We start from the raw sequence: 24574 nt of genomic DNA, 5'->3' as shown, positions 1-24574 counted from the left end.
GGTGAGGCTGATAGACTCTGCGCTCTTGCAAGATTGTGCTAAGATGTATTTTTAGTCTGGATAAATGTCCTGCAGGTCCCTGCAATTGTGTAAAGTCTAATGCAGTTTGAAAGGGGGGGGGGGGGGGGGGGGGGGCAGTAAAAAAACTCATTGTAAACAATGCACGCTCACTGGAAAGTGTTGTTGGATAAACTTATGCATTTTATTGTACCAGAAATCCAAAGGATTGGACTATTAATACTAAAGTAAGGACAGGGTCAGCTTTGAGGCCCTGACAGTCAAAATGTCTGTGGCACAAGTGAGACATGGAGGTCAACCTTGAGATAATACGGCAATGTGTGCAAAGATAACCTTCAGAACTGGGAGGTTATGGTAAGGAAGGATGACGAAAGGAAACAAGCTTAAAATTTGATCCTTAATTCCACAATGGGGCAGCACAGCAGCACATGAGGTGGTACAATAGTAGAGTTGCTGCCTTCCAGCGCCAGAGACCCGGGTTCAATCCTGACTCCGGATGCTCCTGTATGAAGTTTGTACTTTCTCCCTGTGGCCGTGTGCATTTTCTCTGGGTGCTCTAGTTTTCTCCCAAGGACATACTGGTTTGTAGGTTAATTGGCTTCTATAAATTGTTCCTAGTGTGTCGGATAGAACTAGTGCATGAATGCTCGCTGGTGAGCATGGACTCAGTGGGCTGAAGGGCCTGTTTCCATGCTGTATCTGAAAAACCAAATTTAAACTAAACACTATGTAGTGAATTCAGCCTCTGGGCTTGTAGAGCACGCCAAGACTGCTGGTGTTGTTTGGTCATAAACATCAGTCAGTTCCACATACCGAAACACAAACAACCCATGAACTCTATTGATGACAAATGCATTTACCTGAGCGTGTGATTTCTGCCGAGGCTGGGCTGCCGCTCTTGAAGCATTTCAAAAATGTTTGACTGACGGAGGAAAGCCACAATCTTGTCGTTGTATGCTGTAATTAGGGATGAAAATGAGAAATGAGCATTCCAGACTTTTTGTACATCTGTTTATACGTTTGCTATTTCTCCAACATATTTCATGAAGAATACCTACTCGTGTTGGGGCACAGGTACTGATAGCCCACACACATCCTGCTCTGCTGGCCATTTTACAGTGTATACGCCTGAGCAGCAAGTATTGCTAGTTGATTCTTCAGCAGGGGGAGGGTGTTACAGCCAGATTTGATCTTGTAGTTAAATACTACCTGTGCATGATTAGAATTCCCAGCAAAACTCCTTGGACAGCTGGCTGGGGCACAAAGCCTGACAATTTTTCTTTGTTTTAACTGCAGTGCTCTTGAGATGGTGCTGGCCTTCCTTGAAGGAGATTAACAAACTCTGTGGAGCTTGAGTGTTCAAGCTGAACCATTCTTGATCTGTATCGCTCACTTTAATCATGAGATGATGAAAGGCTCGCTTATTATTAAACTGAAGACAATACCAAGGATTTTTTGACCTCTCAAAAACACAAAGGACATATGTGATCTAGCATAACACCAAGTTTGGAGAGCATGGGGCATGTATTTCCTCCGCTATTTTGGTCCTGAGTAAATGCAATGCATTTCGTTGTCTCTGTACACCTGTTTGGAATCTGAATCTGAGTAGTCGCCCAAAGAGCCGTACCTTTTTCTGGTCGCCGCTGGTTTTTGGCAACCTGCTATGACTATGATGGGTGCCATCAGTCGCCGAAAAAATCAGCTAAGTGGGACAGGCCCAAGCTCTAAAATACCAAAAATGGGGATATAAAACGTCTTCATTTTCTTACCCACAGGCACTGCGTCTTGATGGTACGGATTGCGAATGGCAGCCACCAGAGTGTTGGTAGGTCTGGCTAGCAGTGTAGATCCCCGCACTCGTGAAACGTCTGAAGCCTGCACCAACAATACATGAAATACCTTTTCATTATCTGGACCTTGCAACTGAGTGACTACTGTGACAGAGAACACTGCTGTCTAATATAAATTAATGACAAGCTCTAAGTATAAGTCCTACATTTGTGTTTTAACCAAATAACATAATTTTAGAAGACAACATTCTAGTCACCACACAAACTGTCTGAAAATATTTCTAATCTTTATGCAAAATTAATTATTCACTAAATAGTCAAGAAGAGGAGAGGAAAGGGTCTGGTGAGGGGAGATGTATTAAGTTAAAGAGCAAAAATGAGGAATTGAGGCATAATAAATTAATGGGTAATGATACCAAAGTTTGTCAGAAAGAGATATCTCTTACAAAAATAGGATGTTCCTCTAATTCGTCAGTAGGAGGAAATGGTAAAAATGATAAAATTGAAGCATCTTTTTTGAATGCACAAGGATTCATTACAGGACTGGTGGATTAATTGAACAAACAAGTATAAATGAGTACAATCTGTCTTTCTAAATGACAAATGTTGGCAATTAAATATTCCAGGATACTTAACCTGTCGGCAAAATGGAGAAGGAGAAAGGATAGTCCTGATAATTAAGGACAGAATCAAGGAAATAGAGAAAATGAAGAAGCATAATCAGTTTGGATGAAGCAAAGAATCTGCAAATGGAAGAAAATATAGTTGAGAGTTGTTTTCACGGCCACAAGCAGTAATGGCAATGAAGGTAAATTGTGGTCAGGAATAATCTCTCAGTACAGCTTTGTTATTAGTAAGATCATTGCTGATCCAATTTTAATTTCAATTCTGCATTCCTGTCTTCCCACTATAACCTCCACCATCCCACCAATTGTGGTTCATCAATGATCCATAGACATTTCTACTTTCTCATATGTAACACCCGCATTCCTGTTCTGGTGACCCACCTATACACCCAGGTTCCACATCATCACCTCTTACGTCCCCCCCATGTTTTTCCTTAGAAAGCTGGAACCATATCGTATCCCATCTGCAATATTGTTGGCTAATCAGTTACTTTCCTCAAATCCAGCTTGAAGCTTTTTTTGTATTAATATTAGTACTGGCACTCACATTTAAATTTTGCATCATCAACAGATACATTTTATGTTTGTACCTTCGCCAAATTATCAACACAGATGAGAATAGTTGTGGCCAGGGGCGGAAAACCCTGGGGGGGGGGGGGGGGGAGGCAGAGAGGACACGTCCCCCCCATGTTTTGAGAGGTGGGGGACATCCCCCCCCCCAAGTTTTTGTAATCCGGATTTTAAATATTTTTGTAATCCGGATTGTAATCCGGTGCTATCTCCGCTTTCCACGAAACACTGGGGGTGGGACTGCTGATCGAGGGCGCCGATTGGACGAGAGAGACGTCAGTCAGCAGGCAATGGGGGCGGGACATGATGATTCAGCACGATCATTGGAGGATGGAGGAGTGGGGGGAGGGGGGGTGGGACTGAGGATAGAGTGCGGTGATTGGAGGAGGGTGACGTGACACAGACCTGCCCCTCATCCGCAACCAGGATCGATCCCGGCCGGGTCTCCGGCGCTGTCCTGTCACCACCCGAGTCCCCCCCCCACGGGTGGCCAGAGAGGTCGGGTGTCAGACGGGCGCTGTGCCCCCAGGCCCACAGCCAGCGCAGAGAACCAGCACTAAACCCAGCTCAACTCTGCCTGTCCCGCCAGGTTAATCTGCCTGGGCTTATGTGAAATATGGCCAGCGTGGAGAAGCAGCGCTGATGTATCGTCAGTCCAGTCAGGTTGTAGGTTAACCCGGCGAGACAGTTAGGGTTGAGCTGCACTTAGCGCTGGATTGAGCCTCCGAAGCCTCGCACATGTGTTTGTGAGTGTGCGCATGCGCGCGGGGCCAGTAAAAAAAATTGTGTCCCCCCTGTCCCCTCCATGTTTTGATAGTGAGATCCGTGCCTGGTTATGGCACATGCACTAATCCGTGCAATTCCTGCCCCCAATTTATCTTCATTGTCATTCATCACAACCTGCCAACCTTAGAAGAACCTGTTTATTCCTACTCTTTGTTTACTATCCGTTTACAAACTTTCAATCCGTGCTAATATCTTACCCCCAATTCCATGTGTTCCAACCTTTTGCAACAATCTCCCATATGGGACTTTGTGACGGACATCTGAAATTCCAAATATCCTAAATCCACTGGCTTTACCTCTGCTACATTGATCCTCAAAGAACTACGATAGATTAGTCAATATGATTTTCATTTCCCAAGTCTGTGTTGACTCTGCTCGATAGCATTTTTGAAGTGCCTAGATATCACATTCTTAATTATAGATTGCAGCATTAGGTACATGTTCATGCAGGGAATGGAGGGATATTGGCTCATGTGCAGTCAGAGATTAGTTTAACTTGGCATCATGTGAACGCTGACATTATGTGCCAAAGGGCTTGTTCATATAATTTACCATTCTATGTTCTAATTTATGTGCAGAAATTGAGCAAATGGATATCATATTGTGTGTAATAAATATTACAAATTATTTCCATTACAGTTCAAAGCATACAATTAACCATTCACGTCAGGTTAATCAGATTGGCATGGATTGACTTAGCAAGGGAACTACGGTGACAGTGTAAACCAATTAGCAGCGCCAACGAACTAAGAGCTACTTACAGTTCATTTCAACAGAGAGGAAACATATGGTTAATTTTATTTCAAAATAACTGTTTCATTACAATTGCCTCTCTGTTTCCTTATTATATACCCTTGTAGATTCAGCATGTAAGTTTATATAAAAAAGCATTACAATAAAAAAATGCAACAGACAATGAGTAGAGGATCATCTTGTGTGTGCGGCTTTATTCCATTCATGCCAGAACACACATGGACTCAACTGTTAGGAAACCTTTGCATATTGTTTTGGTACTTGTTGTGATAATATTGGCCAATTTAGTATGTGACAAAATGGAGGATGCCACCCCCATGTATTTCGCGCCACGGGTCCGATACTGTATAAAAGAGGGGACACCACATGGATCGAGGTCAATCTTCTGGGACCATGCTGACCATCTGGAGGCGTCTATTCGTATGAGGCTGAAGGGTTTGGACGAGTAGAGACAAGGATCGGACCCGCGGTTAGGATAGGAAGTTCGTTTGTGATTGCGAATGAAGAAGTTTAGTTGATCCAGTGCTTCACTCAGTGTTTTACTGAACTAGACTAACGGGGTAAGCTTTAGGAGCAGAATTGCAGTTGAATACAAATGACAGCAGATTGGCGTCCACAGCTATCCTCCAGAGTATTAATCTGGTCTGGTTGTTCTCAGCTCCCTAATATAGCACATGAACGCATATAAATTTGTCTGTGACTTACCTCCCCTGCGCTGTAACTGCGCAGACGCTGCAAGTGTTGCCTGTGCGTTAAATGATTCGGCAAACGCCCATTTTGCAGTGGAAGCCTGGGATCAATAAATGTTGTTGCACGACTGTTGTGATCAACAAAAAATGACTAGAAAGGAGAACATTTCCATTAGGATTAAGCATGTTTGGTATGATTAGAAATAGAATACTTTATAGATTACAGAAAAAAAACACACAAGATACTTGAAACTGAAAACTGCCCTTACCTTGCCCTGTTGATCAGTCTTTATTTCCCACCCTCGAGGAAGCTCGAGCTGCGTATCTGCAAGCATGTTCAGGAAAGTCACCAAGTCCCTATTGTGCTGGTATCGCTCAAAATTCCGGGCATCCCTGCGGATCTTCAGTATCATATGCTTCAAGCAGGTACTGTTGGTAAACATTCGATAGGCACTCTGAAAATGGAAAAAGTGGCTTGAGCAATTCTATACTTTACTCTCAAAGACCAATAACAGACCATTGCCATGAACAAGGAACTGTAGATGCTGGTAAACGAAGACACAATATACTGGAGTAACTCAGCGGGTCAGGCAGCATATCTGGAGAATATGGACGGGTGACGTTTCAGGTGGGAACCCTTCTTCAGACACTTCCTGAAGAAGGGTCCAGACCCGAAACGCCACCTATCCATGTCCTCCAGGGATGCTGCACAACCTACTGAGTTACTCCAGCATTCTGTGTCTTTCATCAGACCATTGTTGTTAGCTTTCTGTCGAATCTTGTTCATGATCCAACTAGGCTACATGATTGCCTGGAAATTGAATTTCACCCTGGTTTGATGCAGTCGATACAGAGTACAACACCAATAATCAATTAGATCCACTGCAAAAATGAATGAAGTTGAACAAAAATACATTAAAAACAACAATAGGGTAGTGTGCATAACGTGTCATGAGCAGAGGAGTTGTCATTAGAGGCTGCTTGGGAAGATCACAGCTGCTTCATCATTGCCACACTGATCACTGGGCAGAGTGTTAGACTGTCAAGTAATCTCTCCTTGATAGCCATAAAAAATCAGCTTTGAAAATGCCCTGAAGATGAGTGAAAGCACAAAGGAAAGAAAGGCATGATTATCTCTTGTATGCCTGACACCTCAGGCGATAGTCTACCGCAAACACATCCTTGCTGCGTGCGGCCCCATGTCTCTAAAAGGTGAGGTATAATAAGGGGAATATAACTTTGAGCACACAGCTCTGATGTGAGTTAGACAAAATGGCTGCCAGCAATGAAAATATTACCACTGTTGCTGTGTCCATTATCCTGACCATTGACAATGAGGATGGTAGGTTCTGTGCGCAAGACATTTAAGTCCCAACACACCTTTCAATTGCCAAACATTGCATAATGCACTACTAGATTTTCTGTGTTTTTAATTAAGGTAATTGGTTATGAGCAGTGCTTTCTTTGTGACAGTACCAGGACCTCTAAAAAGTTGAAAAATAATTTGACGTATAGCAGCCAGTAGCATCTCGTGAACTCTTATATGAGCACCAGCACCTTTTTGTCAACAAAAAAAAAGCTCTGGCAGCCAATAATAAAGGAATGTAATGTTGTCAGGTGGGTGAATGAATCTAGGAAAACATTAACTGCACTGATATGAATCGCAGATGCAAATGTCTGTGCCATTTCCCTAAAAAAAATGCATTTTCTCACATGTTCTAATCCAGATAATAATGCTTTTGTGCATAACTTGAACTTGACAAACTTTGGCACAATGATGTAATTCAGACTACTATTGGAGCACATTCACTGAGAAAAGCTACTGTAGTGGAAAATTAACCAAACACTTTGAATAACTGTTTTCTTGTGTATCCTTTGTCAAACAATTTTATGTTGCTCTGAATCACGGAACACATCAATTTGATGGGAAAGAGTTTGCTATCAATAAAAGCAATTTATCAAAGGTTAGAAAGGCAGCAAGGAAAAACACGAGATAGAAAGAAATGTTCAAAAAATCAATTTGTGCAAGGACCATTAACTACTGCAAATTCAGTAGAAATCAGAAAGAAAAATTGTATTGTTCAAGAGGCATGGCATAGCAGCACAGAAATAAAACAGAAATAAAATATTGGAAATGCTCAGCGTGTTAGGCATCATCTGAGGGAAAGAAAATGAATTAACTGTTCAGGTAGGTGATTTTTGATAGAAATTGAAACAACAATCAGAGATACATTAGTTGTAAGCTACAGTGAAAGGAGTGGAAGAGAACCAAAGGGAAACTCGGTATTATGATAGAAGACAGGAGAGATTACATGAAAAAAAGTGATGGTGCAAGAGCACAAAAGCTTAGTGGTGGTGAAATGCAGTAAGATAATCTGAAATTACCTAAACAATTTGCACAGAATACTAGAAATCTGTAAATGTTCATTAATTGAAACTGCTGAACTCTCAATGGAGAGCTTGCAGTCGGTAACATGCCTGATGGGAAGATGGGTACTGTTCCTCAAGCTTACATAGAGCTTTGTTGAAACAATGTAGGAGACAGAGAGCGAGAGTCAGACTGGGAATTATAGTGCTGTTTTGACAAGGTCTGCTGTGCGGTTTGAAGATATCTGTTAAGAGATGGGTGAAGATTCTAATATGAGCAGTAGAATACCAAGCACAATAATAGAGAGGAAACAACAATGCATACAATCTGGCCATGAAATAGATAGGATGATGAATTTAATTTGTATACGAAAAAACACAAAACATTCCAAATTCGATCATACAAGAAAGAAAAACAGAGACTAAAATTAAAAGTTTAGATTAATATGTACTTAATGTTGTAAAATATTCCAAATTGTTTCACAGGACACTTAATGAACAAAAAATTAACATTGAGCCAAAAACTAGTATTTAGATCAATGACTATAAATTTAGTCAGAGAAGAGGTAAAGGGCCTCTCCCACTTGGCGATTTTTCGGCGACTGCCGGCATCATTGACTGATGTATTAGGTCACCGAAAAATTTGCGGCGTGACGTGGCGTGATGACGTATTGACGCGCAGTGTTTTTTCAAGTGTTGCAACATTTTTTTTGTCGCCGCTGGACTTTGAAATGTTTAAAATCTTTTGGTGACCCTGACGTGACGCCGGCAGTCGCCGAAAAAATCACAGAGTGGGACAAGCCTTTAAGTGTTAAGGAGCGTCTTAAGGGGGAAAGACAAAGCGAAAGGCAAAGGGAAGAGCAGCAATTGGTTTGGTTTAGGTTCACGTTTAGGACTGGAGAAAGATTAACAGGCGAGAACTGTCAAGGAGGTTGTATTGGCTAGAGTTTCATAAAGTCGAAAGGGCAAAGTCGAGGAGGGATTTGAAACCAAAGATGAGAAATGTGTAACTAGAAGCCAATGTAGGTTTTCACGTTGATGGTGAAAGGGGAATAGGTGAATGTGTGGTCAGGTAGAAGTGACATCATGTTTATAGACTAGTCACGAATACGTTGGAATAATGAATTCTTGTGGCAACAGATGAGTGTGAGAGCTTTCTCAACAGATGAGCGACGAGTGCAGTCAGATGCTGTAATAAAGGTGGAAATTGACTTAAGAAAGACATAGTCTCATCATGTGGTGAAATCTAACAGCAATGTTCTGAACGGTCTGACTCGGTTTCAGTCAATTGGCAGGACGAACTGGGAAAGGGAGAACTAGGGTGGAAGCCATGACTCTAGAAAAGCGTTTAGGGTGATATTAAGATTAATTTCTACTCATCCTGTGGAAACCAATGGGAAACTTAGGAATAGAGCAAGAATCAAGCGAGGTGAGAAAGAGCCAGGGATTCCCAGCATGCACATGGAAATGAGCAATTCCCAGTCATAGGAAGCAGTTCTAACTCAGCCATGTTAAACAATACAGAATATTTTGCTGAACTTCATGTTACTAGACAACCTGGAGAGATTATAAAGAGTACTTACATTGTTTGAATGCAGCACGGTAAAAAACTCGGGATTGGTGATAAATTTGACAGTTGGAGATTGCAATAACATGTTAATTTTCTGAGAATTCACTGGAGACAAAGATCCCTCTCGTCTCAGTTCTAGCAACAAAAAGAAATGGAAATACAATATTATTGCTAAAGTACAGAAAGTGTCAGAAACAGACACGCTGTGTCCCTCATATATAACACCATTTGGGTAACAGAAATTCACTCTAACAGAATTCACAAATCACTTGAAAAAATTCACAAATCACTACCTAAAAAATTGAGATGTGGAATACATTGCACTCATTGAATTGATCTGATTTTTAAAAAATCATTAAAACAGACAAAATTATTGTTTTTCAATGTGCATTTCTTGACACATGCGCCGATGACGACTTATTGTTGGAAAATCACAATACGGACAGTTTTATAGGAACACAATATGAAACCCTCTGAGGGTCGTTGACTTCAACAATCAATTTTACTAGGAGGTGAGAAGACGGGAGGAGGCAGAGCGACACGCCAAGGCCGTCTCAATGGCCAAACAGGGCCAATGGACTTACTGGGAGAGCCTGGAAAAGAGGAAACTCAGCTGGCGAGACATCTGGCAAATGGAGGGATCTCGGCTAAGTTTTGTCATCAGAGCCACTTATGATGTTCTACCATCACCCCAGAACCTGAAGCAGTGGTTTGGAGAAGACCCCGCTTGCTCCCTTTGCCAAGCACATGCATCATTAAGATGCATTTTAACAGGATGCACTATGAGCCTCGGCCAAACGCGTTATACTTGGTGGCATAACCAAGTTCTCAGACAGCTGTCATCAATCCTTGAACAGTGGTGAACGATCACAAATGCTTCCCCACCAACATCGGCAGGAAATGTCCACTTTACAACATTTGTACCAGCAGGCCAACCTCCAGAGCACCAGATAACATCAATGGATGCAAGCATTCTGCAGCCTGCTCGGGATTGGAAAATGGAAGTGGACTTAGAAAAAAGGCTTGTGTTTCCCCCAGACATTGTTGCTACAACACTCCGGCCAGACATGGTCCTGTGGTCCACAACAGCCACGTTGGCATACGTTGTGGAATTGACAGTTCCATGGGAAGATGGTGTTGAAGAAGCTTATGAGAGGAAAAAGACCAAGTTCTCTGAACTGGCAACTGAAGCTGCCCAGAATGGCTGGAAGACCAAGATTTCCCTGTAGAAGTGGGATGCAGGGGATTTGTTGCTACATCTATGACCAGGCTATTAAAGAAAATGGGGGTGAGGGGTCGCTCCCTCCAACAAGCAATCAAGTAATTATCAAATTCTGCAGAAAAAAGCAGCAATTGGATTTGGATCAAAAGGAGAGACAACAATTGGGCTGCAAGATGAAGACAGGAGGGTATGGAACTGAGGGGGGTGTAACTGGGACGCCAGGTATCACCGTTGAGCCCTATGAAGATGTTGTGGGCTTATCAATGAAACGTCAAAGAAGGAGGGTGCCCACCTGATGACCCCGATGACGTACCTACCCTACCTTTCACCACTCCAATCCCACTGCAAATAGCAAGAGTGCTGACTTATTACAGGGATTGAAACATCAAGTCCTATTAGCTCTGTGTGCAGTTCTGGTCATCCTATTACAGGAAGGATGGGGAGCTTTGGAGAGAGTGCAGAAGAGGTTAAACAGGATGCTGGCTGGATTAGAGGCTGTTGACAAACCAGGTACAAGAAGACTCCAAGGTATTTTATTTGTAGTTCGTGGTTATAGAACATGTTGGTAGAACGGAGTGTATCCGAGTGCTTCTGTCAAAAATGATTTAGATTTACTAACCCCATCCGAATATCTAGAGGTGAAAGGAATAAATAATTCCTGCACTACCACAAAGGACCTCGGAAGTATTGTAACCATGTGATGGCATGGTTCAAAGTGGTTCACTGTTTGCAGGACAGCTGGGCGTGGGCAATAAAAAGGTCTTACCTGCAGCTGCATCCCGTAATTAATAACTTAATTGTTTAAGTTAAAAACATTGCATTCCATAAATCAGTAATATCAGTACACCATGCTCACAATGCAGTGTCTACAAGATGCATTGTGGCATTTTACCAAGGCTCCTTGGTTTATACATAAACTGTAATTGATACCTTTTCGGCAACATGCACTTACTGAAAATCAAAACCAAAAACAAATTGAATAAGACTCATATTCTAGCAAATAAAATATTTGATGGGCCAAGGAATTAGTACAGATGTCAACATCATCTGTTGCTTGGGGCGTTCTTGTGAGCATACATCAATTTTCACACTTTTCCATTAACTATTTCTCTGCTCTTTGTTCGTGACACCTTCGCATCAATCAGCAGTCAGATGTGCGAGTCACTAGTACATATGTTACATGATGTAAAACGGCTCAGAGGGATCTGCACAATGCTGGTGATTGATTCCACTGCTGTAGTTTGAAGCCTGTCAGTGTTTTCACTGCCCCATGCACGGTATTAAGAGGAACAGGCAGCTCACATTTTCCTTGTGATGGCTTTGATCTATTTGCTAATTCTATTCCAAAGCCTGCAGGTGCACTAGTTGCCTTTGCAATTCAGCATTGACTTTTGATAATTTATGTGGCATTACTAATGTCTTCACCGGACTTTCGTCTACTTTCATGTAATGATGACTGGGAAAGTATTTTTACAATAATAATGCTAATTACTTTTAGAGAACAACTGAAATTGCAATTTCACAATAACCACAGCAGATGGTCTTGTGAAATTCCAAGTGATGCTTCCTGGCCATTTTAACTGCAGTAATCATGCCTGAGAAAGGAAGAAATATTGATGTTATGCTTGGAATTGTGTCAAGGGTTTCCAAAGCCACTGTGTTCAAGAATATACAAACCTGCGTTTGATTGTGGAATCTCAGCTATGGCCTCATCTTCCGTTGCAATTGTCCGCTGGATATTCTGATACCTGTTGTCAAACCAGAATGAGAAATGATTTCATTGGAATGCAGAAATAGCTGCCTGATGGCGTTTATAATGGAGTGAGAAGGGAAGCAGTGTTACTGCAGTTACAGTTCGAAACCAATTAAATTGTTGCCATGACAACCAGGTCTGTGTTATAAATCAAGGTTGGCTCTCGTGACTTGAGGCAGTAACTATCAGGGAAATATATTTCTGCCGTCAGTGTCCTTGACAATAGTGTTGTCAGTCAGGGGTCAAGCTCTCCAAACTCATTCAGTTCTGCTTATGAATTAATTATTAAGAGATGCATAAAAGCAGCAAATATCAATTATTCCCCAAATCCCACATCCGTTTTTCAGTAAGTTCAAGTAAAGGGCAGCTCAGTGGCATAGCTGCTGCCTCACAGCACCCGAGATCCAAGTTTGATCCTGACCTCAGGAGCTGTCTGTATGGAATTTGCATATCTCTCTGTGATTACGTGGGCTTCTTCCTGGTGCACTGGTTTCCTCCCACATCCTAAAGATGTGCAGGTGTGTAGATTGAAGAAAGAAAATAACTGCAGATGCTGGTTAATACACAAAAGGGCACGTCGTCACGTTGAAACATCACCTATTCATGTTCTCCAGAGATGCTTCCTGACTTGCTGAGTTACTCCAGCATTTTGTGTCCTCTTGGGTTTGTAGTTGATTGACCTTTATAAATTACTCCTAGTGGTTGCAAATGTGGGATAACACTGAACTAGTATAAAATGGTCGACGTGGACCCAGTGGGCTGAAGGGCCTGTTTCCATGCTGCACCTTTTAATCAATTAATTAATCCAAAAAAAACAACCATGTTACACAAAGTAGTGATGTAGCCTAATGCGTACTGGGGCAAACCTACAAATCTAACAAATGCTGAGTTGACAACCATTTTGGGCAGACATTTGTTTGCAATAATACTTGGTCATCCGTCCTTTACAAATTAAAGAAAGTGAAACCACTGTAATTACATTGCAAAGAATTTCAGGGCAATGCACTTCAAATCTTGCTCCTTTCATAATGTTGCTGCTGTTGACAGCCAAGACTGCAATAGGCTTTGTCGAGTAGCAATGCAACTTGCCTGTGCAGCACAGGAATAGGTCCTGGGGCTCACGATATCCACACTGACCATGATGCTAAGTTAAACTAAACATAATGCATATCCCTCCGTTTGTTACCCAAACATGTGCCTGCCTTAATGCCTCTTAAGTGAAACTGTTGTTACATTACCAAGTTCTGCACTGAACTCAAAAATTGTACAGATTAGCAATGCACTGTTCTTGGGTAATGACTTTTAAACATTTACAAGATCTTGTACACTGAAAAACAACTTCCAGTTAGTTGGTACCTTTATTGCGCCAAATTGTCCTGAATTATTTCACAGGGGCATAATCAATCATATTTAGATACCGTCATTTTGCCACAATTTTAATAGCACCATTTTTAAAGAACTGCTTAAAGAAGGAAAAAAAGGTAGAAAAACAGAGACTTTCAGAAGGAATTCCAGAACTTGGAGAAATATGCACTAAAAAAAAGTTTGACTTGTGTGCTCAACGGGTTCTAATAATTCATTTACCACTCTTTAAATCAAGTCTGACATTGCATTGAAATTATATGGCATTAAAACCAAACATTTTGAAACAGTCCCCAGATTCCAAACCCTTCACAATGCCACATCAACAAGAACCATTGCCTCAACCCACTCTAGGATCAGGTTGCAACTTAACACATGAGCTGGACTAAATTCTGCTACAGCACCAAACAATTGTGCATGAAGATCACTGTACAATAAATATTTCTGTGACAATAGGGGGGAATACAATCACCACTTCTAGCAAGAAGCCAAGCTTGAAGAGAGTACTAGTAGGAGATAGAGCTACTATAGAATACAATTTATTCTCTGACCTCTGTCAGTGCAACTCTCTGCCGGGAGTATAGATTTGATAAATGTACCCGTTTGTGCCATTCATGATATCGGGCTTCCACTTTCATTAGTTGGAGGAATTTGTGCTTGAATGATTTCAGGCTGAGTTGGCAGAGAGGCATGGACCAAGTTAGTGATTTATTTGGCTCCGTTTCAGAATTAAGTTCTAGTCCTGCATTTCAAAAGTACAGATCCTGGTGCAGCGGTGTGTTTTTTGTGCACTTTATGTTCCAAGCACATGTTAACTACTGGAATATTTGTAGTTTCAAGAACTGAAGGTATTTGAAGTTCACTTAAAAATTGTTTCAATCGCTCTTTCAGCATTTAGAAGGTTAAATGATGTTTCGCCTTCAGTACCTTTCATCCACAGAGATTCATTTTTAGGGCAACCACAGGCCCTGACTATAAAGGGCATCTGCTATTTTTCTAAAAAGAGACCAGTGGAGACCGCACCCTTACCCATGTGCACTTTATACCTCTGATCATTTAATCAGTGATTTCTTTAAGTTGTTTAATGCTAAAAGAACAGTAAATTAATTACAGCATTACCAAAATATTTAATACTTTTTTTCCCCCCTGAAATATGGAATGAGAAATGTGTTGGGTGATGAATTGTTGTCTAGAAATTGGATCCACTCTTTCCGGTGTTGTACATGAAAGTCATTTAACTCATTTAATGCACATAAGTAGTGCTAGTGATAATTTCCAGGCCGGTTACCGACTATGAGAAAACTCTGCAGACATTTCCAGCCCCAGCTCACTTCAGCACGTTGGACACTCGTCTGGCATGAGGTGGGTGTTCAATGATATCACCATGTTCGCCGTGCCCTTTTCCACAATTATTGTATTTCATGATTTTTTGCAGTGGATCTAAATGAGCATTAATGCCGGACAGATGATGGCCAAAAGAGGATTACATCCAATTTCTACGCAACTGTGTGGCCCAGTTGGTTCACGATCATGATTTAACATTGAACATGCACTTTACACTCACACAAAAACAAAGAGAAAACCCACAGCAAGTTGGCAATGTAATGTGAATTTAACTGTAACTATTGTGACCTCAAAGTTTGTCCCATAGACTCTGCCAGGCTGATTTTTCACGTTCATCACTAACAATGTTTGCTGTATCTCTTTATTAAGCATCTCGGTGAAATATGCTGCGAGCACAGGCTCCTTAATGTGGCTTGGGACCAGTGCTGGCCTGTCCTTTGATTATCATCTGATGGTCAGGCGAGCTATTCAGCTACCCAGGAGAAAAAAGAAGAGTCCCAACCCTAAATGTCATCTGTGCATTTTCTTCCACAGTTGCTGCCTGACCTGCTGAATTCCTCTAGCAGTTTGTTTTTTCCCCACAGGGGAATCCACCATTACATTATTCTATGCTGCCAATCCCCCACGGCAGATTGTGATACTCCTGTGATCTGGCTGCTACAGGCAGTATTCTTTAACTGCGGGCTTGTATCTCTGTGATAATGGCAAAGCTGTCACAATTTCTTCATGTAAATGCCTTCATGAAACATACACAATTCTGAGTTTAAAAACATCACAATCTGTGTTTTTCTGCATTGTTACAGATTTTTTTTTCCTGAGGGGATATGGGTGCTACACATATTGGTAACAGATGGGTTTGTAACACACCAAAAAGGGTAAATCTAATTTTGTAGCATGTGCTTTAGCCTGCCTCTACTAATGACAGCGGATCTCCTTAATGGTAATTTCCTTGCAATGCTTTTAGATGATGATAACGGTCTTACAAATCATCCTCTACAATAATCCAAAACACTGTTGTCCCACAAGATGCGTTCTCCGCCCCCTTCTTTACTCCTCATACACACACGACATTGCAGCCAAATACAAACTCAACTCAAGTTACAAAGTCGCAAACAACACCACTGTAATGGGCCAGATATCAAATAATGATGAGATGGAGTACAGGAAGGAGAACCTTGTAACCTGATGCCAAGACAACAATCTTTCCCTCAATGTCAGCCAGACAAAGGATATTACGAGTGACTTCAGGAAGCAAAGTGGTGCACATACCCCGGTTTACAATGAAGTGCCGAAGTAGAGATAGTTGAAAGCTTCAGGTTTCTAGGAGAAAATATCACCAGCAACTTGTCCTGGACCAGATATATCGAAGCAATTACCAAGAATGTACACCAATGCCTTCTTTGAGGTTTTGGAAGTTCAGCATGTCCCCTACAACTCTCAACAACTTCTACAGATGCGTTGTAGAAAGCATTCTATTGAGATGCATCACAACATTGTTTGGGAACAACTTTGTCCAAGACCACAAGAAATTGCAGATAATTGTTAAACAACCCAGACCATCATGCAAAACAAACTCATTTCCATTGACTCTATCTACACGTCACACTGTCTCAGCAAGGCCACCAGCATTATCAGAGATGAATCTCACCCTGGACAATCCCTTCTCTTCCCTCTCTTTGGCAAGGGGTACAGAAGTTTGAAAATGCAAACCTCCAGATTCTGGGACAGTTTCTTCACAGCTGTTATCAGGGTACTGAACCAACCTATTACCAACTAGAGAGCAGTCCTGACCTACCATCTACCTCATTGGAGTTCCTTAGACTATCTTTAATTGGACTTTACTTGACTTTATCTTGCACTAAACGTTATTCCCTTCATCCTGGTTCTGTACAAGGTGGACGGCTTGATTGTAATCATGTATACTCTTTCTGCTGACTGGATAGCACGCAACAAAAAGCTTTTCATCGCACATTGGTACGTGACATTAAACTAAAATAAACTAAAAAATAAACTGAACTAATCACAGAAGGCCAAATATACTGCAGGATCTTTTCACTATTTTAGTAAGTGATTTCTTATGCAAGCTTTGCAAAGTAAACATTCTGAGCATTAAAAGCAAAAAAATATTTGAATGCCATATCATTATTTGCAAAGGAGGCAAAAAGATCTAAATTTGCACAATTTATTGGCACTGTGAACTAAGCTAAACTAAACTTGTCCAGTCCAATCAAAATGCCCTATCAAAGTTAGTCCCATTTGTCTCTGTTGGCCCATATAGCTCCAAACCTTTTGAGTCCATATACCTGGCCAGGTGTCCTTTAAATGCTGTTATACCACCTGCCTCAACTACCTCCTCTGGCAACTCATTTCATATACTCACCTGTTAGTGAAAAAGTTGCCCATTAGGTCCCTATTAATTCTTGCCCCCCTTCACCTTAAACCTATCAATATGAATCTATACAGTCATAGTCAAACAACTCAGAAACAGATTCCTTCAGCCCACCCTTTCCATGTTGAATTACCAAGTACCCATCTGTACTAATCTAATTTACCAGCAATTGAATTGACAAGCTTTAACTATTAACAGCACATTTTGAATGCAACTTCAGCCAATTCCCCGTATTCCAATGTAGACTTTCTTGGCAGGATGCAAGGTTAGTATTTGAGCTATTAGTGGTTACACTAAGTTTTAAAAATGGATTGAAATAAATAGTAATAAATAAATAGTAATAAATAAATAGTAATAAATAAATAGTTGGTGAGTATGTTTGCTGATGACGTCAAAATTGGAGGAGTTGCACACGGTGAGGAAGGCTGTTAGAAGATATAGCGGGATATAGATCAGCTGCAGAAATGGACAGAGAAATGGCAGATGGAGTTTGAGCAAATGGCAGATGAACTTGAGCAAATGTGAGGCGTTGCACTTTGGCAGGTTGAATATAAGGAGAGAGTATACTGTTAATGACAAGACAATTAACAGCATTGATATGCAGAGGGATCTATGATTCCAAGTTCATAGCTCAGTAAAGTAGATTGGGTGGCAAATAAGGCTGTGGTATGCTAGGTGTGCAATGTGGTATTCATTGCTAGGGGCATTGACTATAAGAGGTCATAAGTGATAGAAGTAGAATTAGGCCATTCGGCCCATCAACTGTACTCGTTCAGGAAATCAAGATGCAGCTCTATAGGAATTTGGTCAGGCTGTATTTTGAGTATTGTGTACAGTTCCAGTCGCCCCATTACAGGAAAGATGTGGAGGTTTTATAGAGGGTGCAGAGGAGATTTACTAAAATGCTGCCTGGATTAGAGGGTTTCAGCTACAGTAAGGGGTTAGATAGACAGTGAGAGGTTAGATAGACAGATTGTTTTCTTGGGAACTTGGAGGTTGAGAGGAGACTAGATAGAAGAATATACAATGATGAAGGGCATAGATAGGGAAGACAGTCAGTACCTTTTTCCCCAGGGTGGAAATGCCCATCACAAGGGGGCATAGCTATAAGGTGAGAGGTGGAAAATTGAATGGACAATTGCAATGCAATTTTTTTTTAAACGTAGAAGCTAGTGGGGGCCTGGAACGCATTGCCAGGGGTGGTGGTGGAGGCAGATACGAGAGCAGCATTTAAGAACCTTTAAAATAGGCACATAGAAATGCAGAGAATGGAGGGATATGGATTATCTGCAGGCAAATGAGAACAGTTGAGCATGACATCATGACAGTGTGTGGGCTGAAGAGCACATTCATGTGCTGTACTGTTCTATGTTCTATGTTCTAAATACAGTAGCTAAAAGGGAAGGTGCTCATTTATTTTTGAGGTTTATATGGCTTTCTGCATCTATCCAATTTCTTATGTTAATTGAAAACAAATAATGATTCTGTTTCTCCTAATGAAATTTAAAGAACAAATAATCATAGACTGTGCATCCGTGACATTCACTTACATAAACACCATTGCTATTGAAGGTTAGAAGCAAGGTATTGTCTTTCATATATCCGTCTTTTGTTTGGCAACAAAATAATGCATCTATATAATTGTACAGTATACATCCCCACACTTTATGCCATTGCTTATCTGTATCTGCCTACTTTTCTGGGCTAATATTTAATAGCATGACAAATGTTTCCTTGACATTATGCCAATAATTCAGAGAGCTCACTTTGTACTCTCTAAATTAAACCAGTCTCACAGTGTTCCTTTGTTATCTGCAGGGAAAATAAAATTGTAACATTCTTTTGAGACTTTGAGTTTACTGATGTGGTGAATTAAATGTGTGATTTTTGAATGCTGTGACATAAACATGAAATATTTTCCTCAACTAGATTTTCCCGAAAATATGATTCAAAGATGTGGGGTTAAAAGGATTTTATTTGCTAATGCTAATTTTATGTTTCAAATATGACCAGTGGTTACAAATAAACTTAATTGTTCATAAGTAGTCTTTGAAAAACAAATTGTTTGAAATGTTAGAAATATTAAATGTTATTTTGTGTTTATTCTGGATCATTGAGACTTTCAAGTAACCATCTGGGTTGGTGTCAAGGGCAGGACATGGCAGTGTTTCTGATGAATATTAGTCTGGAAGTTGTACAAATCTCCTCGGGAATTTTAAGACATTGCAAAAAAGCAGCCTGGATCTGTTACAATACATGGAGATCAAGATACTGATCAGATAATTCAAAGCAGAAACCGTGGAATGCAGTGCCTTTTTTTTGTCGGTACACACCAGCACGATACCGACACCTCTAAAGAATTAAAAGTGAGATTTTCACTTTTTTACAAATGTTAACATTACAAAAAATCTAAATTAAAAAGTTAAAAAATAAATAAAGTTATTAATTAAATTATGTGTTCAGGCCCTTATACAGTATACGTTTCGCGTCTTGACTCTTCTTCAGACTGAGTCCCGCTGAGTTACTCCAGCATTTTGTATCTATCTTTGGATCAAACCAACATCTGCAGTTCTTTCATACGCTCCAAGGAATCATGTGTATTGCCACTTTTTTGTTTACAAAAAAAGCACTGATGGGGTTTAAAAGAATGCTCAACGATACATCTTAAAGGAAGTTTCCACATTGGGGATTAAAGAATTTCACTGAGAAGGGAGGAATTCCACACATTTTAAACAATGATCTGCAGTTCAAGAAAGGAAATCTGAAGTGGAAAATATTAGAACCTTGAAGCTTTATGACTGATTAGAAACAATTCAGCTTCAGCAAGTCAGTTCTCTGTGAATGCAGAGAAAAATTAGCCATAAAGAATCAGAGTGATACAGTATGGAAGCAGGCCCTTTTGCCCAACTTGCCCACACCGGCCGACATGTCCCAGCTACACGAGTCCCGCCTGCCAGCATTTGGTCCATCCATCCAAACATGTCCTATTCATGTACCTGTCTAACTGTTTCTTAAAGGTTGGGATAGTCCCAGCCTCAACTAACTCCTCTGACAGCTTGTTCCATACACCCACCACCCTTTGTGTGAAAATCTTACCCGTCAGATTCCTATTAAATATTTTCCTCTTCACTAACCCTATGTCCTCTGGTACCAGATTCACCTACTTTGGGCAAGAGTCTCTGTGCATCTACCTGATCTATTCCTCTCATGATCTTATACACCTCTATAAGATCACCCCTCATCCTCCTGAGCTCCAAGGACTAGAGTCCCGCCTATTCAACCTTTGCCTATAGCTCAGACCCTCCAGTCCTGGCAACATCCTCGTAAATCTTCTCTGTACCCTTTCCAGCTTGACAACATCTTTCCTATAACACGGTGCCCAGAACTGAACACAATACTCAAAGTGTGGCCTCACCAACGTCTAATCCAAATGCAACATGACCTCCCAACTTTTATACTCAATACTCTGGGTGAAAGCCACGTGCCAAAAACCTTTTTGACCACCAGATCTACCTGCGACTCCACCTTCAGGGAACTGTGTGCACCTGCACTCCGAGATCCCTCTGCTCTACAACACTCCCCAGAGCCCTACCATTCGCTGTGTCGTTCCGGCCCATGTTAGATTTACAAAAATGCAACACCTCACATTTCTCGGCTTTAAATTCCATCAACTATTCCTCAGCCCACTTAGCCAATCGATCAAAATCCTGCTGCAATTTTGCACAATCATCTTCACTGTCTGCAAACCCACACACTTTTGTATCATCTGCAAACTTGCAAAAGAGTAATAGGCGTGAGACGAGTATTTATAAAATATGTGTGTATTTATAAAAGGGAAGTCATGTTTGGCTAATCTATTGGACTTCTTTGAAGATATGACTAGTGGAGTAGATAAAGTGGGTGTGGTTTATTTTCAGGAAGCTTTTAATAAGGTCCCACACTAGGTTGATCAAGATAGTTACGTGGAATTATAGCTAATGTACTGGTACGGATTGATGCTGTCAGACCAGTTGGGTAAAGGGGCTATCCCAGGGGTGACCTAAATGGCGAGTTTAGAAGAGTTTAGGAGAGTTTGAAAAAATGTCATGTTGAAAACCTCCTTCGACTATGTAGAAGATCTCCTTCGACCTCCTTCGACTATTTTGAAAACTAGCTTCGACTAGCTATGACCAGCTACCACTAACTTCGGGAAAATTGGACACCGAATAGTGGAGAGTGAAGACGACCTCCTTCGACCTCCCTTCGACTATGATGAAGACTATTTTCGACTACCTTCCATTACCCTTGATTACCTACGACTAACATGCCGACCTACTACGACTAAACTTTACGAGTAAAAAAAGTATTGATTTTTTTCCATGGCGCCCTTTTTTTACTCACGGGCATTTTTCAACATGTTGAAAAATATGTCGCGACCTAGCTGAGGCCTCGAGTACACGGGGACTACTCTCGAGCATGAAGGAGAGTTACAAAGACCTCCTAGGACCTCGTGTTGACCTTGCTGTGAGTATGAGTCGAGAGCAAACTCGCCAGAACTCGTGGATTAGGTCGCCCAAGTGGGACAGCCCCTTTACTCCAGCACTTTGCGTGTTTTATTGTAAACCAGCATCTGCTGATTCTTGTGTCTATATCTAATGTTGTGCCTTTGTTTAAGAAAGGAAATAGGTTGGTCAGCCTCATGTTAGCGGTAGAGAGGCTAGTGGAGAACATTCATTGGGAGAGGATTTACTCAAATTTGGAGGAGAGTTAGTTAATTAGCATGGGACAGTCAGCATGGTTTTGTATGTGGCTTAGTAACTTGATCGAGTTTTTGAGGAGGTGATGAAGCTGATCGATGAGGGTTGGATTGTTGATATTGATAAAGTCTGTCATGGTAGACGGATCCAAAATATTAGGATGTACAGGATTAACAGTGACTTAATCATATGGATTCAGAATTAGATTAGCGATAGAAGACAGAAAGTTGTGATGAAAGGACAAATATTCTTTGAACAAGATATAATTTGGTATTGAAGCCCTCATGAAAATTACAGTATAATTGAATCATAGAATGGTTATAACACAGGAGTGTTAATTTAACCTATCATGGCATGGTCGACTCTATACCTACTCACTAGCCCTTTTGCCATAGCCTTGCCCAGGACAGGAAGGCTCTGCAGAGAGTAGTGCGTTTGGCCGAAAGCACCACAGGAGCTACACTCCACCCACCTGCAGGACCTATACACCAAGAGGGCAGATCCAGAGACTGCAGGATCATGAAGGACCACGACCACCTCAGCAACGGACTGTTCCAGCTGCTGCGGTCAGGCAAGTGCCTCCGCTGTCACACAGCAAAAACAGAGAAGCTGAGATGGAGTTTCTTCCCACTGGCCATCAGGTCTGTCAACTCTGATCTCACCCGGGTGTAAATACTGTTTTGTCTTTTTTTAAATGTAAATACTGGTTCTGTTCTGTGGTTTTGCACAATCCCGCAAGCATTGCCACTTTCATTTCACTGTACATCTTGTATGTTTATTTTCGTGTTTGTCTTCTAGGTTTGCACAAGTACGTGAGAGTCTTCAAGGTACAACAGAAGTCTTTATTACATTACTTCAAGTTGGCAGCAAAACAAATCAAAATGTCTGCACGCACATAACCACACACACACACACACACACACACACACACACACACACACACACACACACACACACACACACACACACACACACACACACACACACACACACACACACACACACACACACACACACACACACACACACACACACACACACACACACACACACACACACACACACACACACACACACACACACACACACACACACACACACGATAAACTACATACAAGACATCTCTCTTTGTCCTGTGCAGCACCACCTGCTGCACGGGAGGAGCAACGGGTCCTCCCACCCCACACAGTCTACTAAACATCACACTCCCCCTTCCAGTTTGAACTTCTCTATTCCTGAATGAGTCGCCTTGGGGGAATACCACGATTGCAAAGTGTTGATCGACGAAGGACCACAAGCAGATCGGCGGGGAGTTGGTCTGGCGGAACTTCGTCAAGGTCAGGCACTACAATATGCACACGATTCGGCACTGGTGTGTCCGCCTGCTTGGTTTTGGTCAGGTTCTGCGCAGTCTTCGCTAGAGGAATGCGACTTCTTAATTGGTCATCATGCCATTTGCATTGTCCGTCTTGTCCTTGGACGGTGTACATTTTCATTCCAATGTGAGCCATGATCCTGCCAGCGCACCATTTGCTTTCCTTGGCAGTATAATTGCGGTAATAGATGTAGTGCTCGTGTAGTTGGCGACCGTCCTTGCGGAGACGGGGAAATCGGCGATGACCGTTCACGTCCATCTCAATTTCCATAATAGACAAAAGACAATAGACAATAGGTGCAGGAGTAGGCCATTTGGCCCTTCGAGCAAGCATCGCCATTGAATGTGATCATGGCTGATCATTCCCAATCAGTATCCCGTTCCTGCCTTCTCCCCATGTCCCCTGACTCCGCTATTTTTAAGAGCCCTATCTAGCTCTCTCTTGAAAGCATCCAGAGAACCTGCCTCCACCGCCCTCTAAGGCAGAGAATTCCACAGACTCACCACCCTCTGTGAGAAAAAGTGTTTCCTCGTCTCCGTTCTAAATGGCTTACTCCTTATCCTTAAACTGTGGCCCCTGGTTCTGGACTCCCCCAACATCGGGAAAATGTTTCTTGCCTCTAGCGTGTCCAAGCCCTTAACAATCGCCTCCTCTTTATCGAGATTCAGGTCGGGTCCAATCAGTAGACGAGACAGTGCATCCGCATTGGCATGCTCGGCAGACTGTCGGTAAATTATGTGGTAATCATATCCCATCATGATCAGGACCCAACGTTGTAGATGCTGCAACGTCCTAATCTGAGGAAAGACATTCTTGCCATAGAGGGAGTACAGAGAAGGTACACCATACTGATTCCTGGGATGTCAGGACTTTCATCTGAAGAACGACTGGATAGACTCGGCTTGTACTCGCTAGAATTTAGAAGATTGAGGGGGGGATCTTATAGAAACTTACAAAATTCTGAAGGGGTTGGACAGGCTAGATGCAGGAAGATTGTTCCCGATGTTGGGAAAGTCCAGAACAAGGAGTCACAGTTTAAGGATAAGGGGGAAATCTTTTAGGACCGAGATGAGAAAAATATTTTTCACACAGAGAGTGAATCTCTGGAATTCTCTGCCACAGAAGGTAGTTGCGGCCAGTTCATTGGCTATATTTAAGAGGGAGTTAGATGTGGCCCTTGTGGCTAAAGGGATCAGGGGGTATGGAGAGAAGGCGGGTACAGG

The 24574-nt window shown here is 41.7% G+C and overlaps 1 protein-coding gene across 2 annotated transcripts in view; it reads right to left on the bottom strand.

The window, feature by feature from the left end:
* The window catches only part of hecw1b (HECT, C2 and WW domain containing E3 ubiquitin protein ligase 1b), a 451931-nt gene that overhangs the window by 88022 nt on the left and 339335 nt on the right, over positions 1–24574 (bottom strand). For both annotated transcript variants that reach the window (XM_055656760.1, XM_055656770.1), the window contains 6 exons: positions 12069–12139; positions 9183–9304; positions 5502–5687; positions 5249–5383; positions 1788–1893; positions 879–975 (listed from right to left, as the gene is read on the bottom strand). In XM_055656760.1, the coding sequence (XP_055512735.1) occupies positions 879–975; positions 1788–1893; positions 5249–5383; positions 5502–5687; positions 9183–9304; positions 12069–12139 (717 nt within the window). The remainder of the gene's footprint in view (positions 1–878; positions 976–1787; positions 1894–5248; positions 5384–5501; positions 5688–9182; positions 9305–12068; positions 12140–24574) is intronic.

The sequence above is a fragment of the Leucoraja erinacea genome, chromosome 2 (assembly GCF_028641065.1).
Source record: "Leucoraja erinacea ecotype New England chromosome 2, Leri_hhj_1, whole genome shotgun sequence".
Lineage (NCBI taxonomy): Eukaryota > Metazoa > Chordata > Chondrichthyes > Rajiformes > Rajidae > Leucoraja > Leucoraja erinaceus.
The sequence above is the reverse complement of the archived record's forward strand: the minus strand, read 5'-3'. Positions and strand labels throughout refer to the sequence as shown.